This window comes from Rhagoletis zephyria, unplaced genomic scaffold (assembly GCF_001687245.7).
Source record: "Rhagoletis zephyria isolate East Lansing unplaced genomic scaffold, Rhagoletis_zephyria_1.1 Rzeph_scaffold_43924, whole genome shotgun sequence".
NCBI lineage: Eukaryota > Metazoa > Arthropoda > Insecta > Diptera > Tephritidae > Rhagoletis > Rhagoletis zephyria.
This window is the reverse complement of record NW_016200979.1, coordinates 1-2,497: the sequence shown is the minus strand read 5'-3', so window position 1 is coordinate 2,497 and position 2,497 is coordinate 1. Positions and strand designations below refer to the sequence as shown.

The 2,497-nt window shown below is 38.2% G+C and overlaps 2 protein-coding genes across 2 annotated transcripts; one reads left to right on the top strand and one right to left on the bottom strand.

The window, feature by feature from the left end:
• Positions 1–6: 6 nt before the first annotated feature.
• On the bottom strand, positions 7–920 carry LOC108355275 (AP-2 complex subunit sigma). The gene is made up of 3 exons (XM_017606440.1): positions 791–920; positions 576–725; positions 7–342 (listed from the first exon to the last, which is right to left on the bottom strand). Exons 1-3 carry the CDS (start codon positions 791–793, stop codon positions 67–69), a joined length of 429 nt encoding a protein of 142 aa, XP_017461929.1. The 5' UTR covers positions 794–920; the 3' UTR covers positions 7–66.
• A 492-nt stretch (positions 921–1,412) lies between these two features.
• On the top strand, positions 1,413–2,491 carry LOC108355274 (isopentenyl-diphosphate Delta-isomerase 1-like). Its single transcript, XM_017606439.1, has 2 exons — positions 1,413–1,826; positions 1,885–2,491. The coding sequence occupies exons 1-2, from the start codon at positions 1,503–1,505 to the stop codon at positions 2,341–2,343; spliced, it is 783 nt and encodes a 260-aa protein (XP_017461928.1). The 5' UTR covers positions 1,413–1,502; the 3' UTR covers positions 2,344–2,491.
• Positions 2,492–2,497: the final 6 nt, after the last annotated feature.

Genomic DNA, 2,497 nt, shown 5'->3' with positions numbered 1-2,497 from the left:
CTGAAACATACTTAATTTTCGGAATAAACACACTTATTTAATGGAATGCATCGATGGCAGCAGTTTTTATTCCAGTGAGTTCAGCGTCAATAATTGTTTTAGCACCTTTGTTTGCGACGTTTCACGTATTTCTCCAGCTAAGAACATTTCATCTACTACCGTGTAAACTTTATAAAAGTTAAATACAAGGTCCAATTCACATACATTATGGAAGTACTCGTTAAGTACCTCCACAAAATTGTGTATCGCCTCAAGATAGCACAGATTGTTGTCGTTTACATCAACGCAGATACAGAAGTAGAGTCCGGCATATCGGCGGTACACAATCTTAAAGTTCCGAAACTGTGAATAAAAAAATATTAAATAATATACATACAAAGTGTAATGTAAGAGTAATTGGCAGTCTCAATTTCAATAAATAAAAGACATTCCAAATAATTACACCGGCCGAATACACATAAATTTGGGTTGGCCCGGAAACATTTCCCTCCCCCCGCCCAGATTCGTGGGAACGGGTCAAGAAAGTTTTATTATTTGAAAGTGTCAAAAGCCTGAATTTTATATTCATCACCTACCTCGACAAAATTTGTGTGTTTTGCATCCCGTACTGTCACCACTGCATGCACCTCTTCGATCAGCTTCTGCTTTTCGTCGTCATCAAAATTCATATACCACTTGGCCAAACGAGTCTTACCAGCACGATTTTGTATCAAAATGAACCGTATCTGCGAAAACAAATAATTACATCCAAAGTTTTCAATTTCTGAGGGGCGTTTCGCTTTTTGCTTACCATAATTTTCAACAATTTTATTTTGCCTTTTCCCCAATACTCCAGCAAGCAAATTGGTCAAAATTGTGATAAAGAACTTCTCTGATTTTTTTGTATCATTACGCACAACAGGGTTGCCAATTCAGTGTTGCTTTTATTTTAACCCTTATGCGCATTGCCCAATCCAGTTCGTTCAAATCCGTGTGGATTCCTTGAAAGTGTCGGTTATGCAGTGAATATAAACAATTTCTATCAGAACGACCCAGATCGAAACTTTTCTTAAAATGTAAANCCCAATACTCCAGCAAGCAAATTGGTCAAAATTGTGATAAAGAACTTCTCTGATTTTTTTGTATCATTACGCACAACAGGGTTGCCAATTCAGTGTTGCTTTTATTTTAACCCTTATGCGCATTGCCCAATCCAGTTCGTTCAAATCCGTGTGGATTCTTTGAAAGTGTCGGTTATGCAGTGAATATAAACAATTTCTATCAGAACGACCCAGATCGAAACTTTTCTTAAAATGTAAATAAGGATTTACCTATGCAGTGCATTGCTGATATTTTCGAGTGATTTAGGGTTTTCTTCGATTTATATCTAGTCCACAATAAATTTTAATCCTAAACCTACAGAATACAACTCTGCAGACCATGTAAACCATATGATCAATGTACCAAAATAGAATGAACTCAGTCAACTAAATACTTGAATTTGCATTTCGTTGAAGGAAACAATGATAGTGTTATCAAGATTACGTGGATCGGCTCTCCGTGGTTTTCATAAGCACATATGGGTTAGAAATTGTTCATCAGCAGCAGCGGCAGCAACGCCAGAATCTAGCACCATGACTGGAGTACATGATGCCCAGCAGGCACTAGCGCTCAAGGAAAACTGCATTTTGGTAGATCCGAATGATAACGCCATTGGCGCCAGCAGTAAAGCTGATTGTCATCGAGTGAATGGAGAGACTGGAGCGGTCAAATTACATCGTGCTTTCAGTGTCTTCCTTTTCAATTGTAAGGGAGAAATGCTTGTGCAACGTCGTTCCGTACACAAGGTATCTTCATGTTTTGCATTTGATATTGGAGACTTTATTTATATTATTTATTTTGTAGATTACATTCCCCGACACGTATACAAACGCTTGTTGTAGTCATCCACTGCACGACATTGAATTGGAGCGGGAAGAAGCTAATGCGATAGGAGTACGAAGAGCAGCTCAGCGGCGGCTTAACTATGAGCTTGGCATTCCAACGGAACAAATTCAACCAGAAAACTTTCACTATTTGACACGCATACATTACCACAATACAGGTGATGGTGTGTGGGGTGAACATGAAATCGATTATATACTTTTCCTGCAAAAGGATGTCGATCTCAATCCGAATGAGAATGAGGTCAGCGAAGTGCGCTTCGTAAAGCGTAATGAAATTGACAAGGCTGTGAACAAATTCGATGCTCCAATGACACCTTGGTTTAGACTGATCCTAAAGCATAAACTTAAAGAATGGTGGGATAATTTGCACCAATTAAAAAAGTTTGAAGATACGAAGTTCATACATCGCTTCACCTGAACAATGTACCAAAAGTCTTTTTCATCATCATCGAATAGGCGGCGGGAAACACCAAAGAAATTTTTGATCGGCACTTTGACTGGAGTGGTCTCCTGTTTGTTAGTTTGCTTTAAGAAATAGAAATCATTAAAATTATAGTTACGGGATTAATAAA

What these genes read in the sequence shown, in the direction of transcription:
- LOC108355275 (XM_017606440.1), bottom strand. An exon ending in AACACACAAATTTTGTCGAG is followed by an intron (nt 343 to 575) that starts GTAGGTGATGAA and finishes TTTTATTCACAG; the next exon opens with TTTCGGAACTTTAAGATTGT.
- LOC108355274 (XM_017606439.1), top strand. Translation starts at nt 1,503, where the DNA reads ATGATAGTGTTATCAAGATTACGTGGATCGGCTCTCCGTGGTTTTCAT. An exon ending in AACGTCGTTCCGTACACAAG is followed by an intron (nt 1,827 to 1,884) that starts GTATCTTCATGT and finishes TTTATTTTGTAG; the next exon opens with ATTACATTCCCCGACACGTA.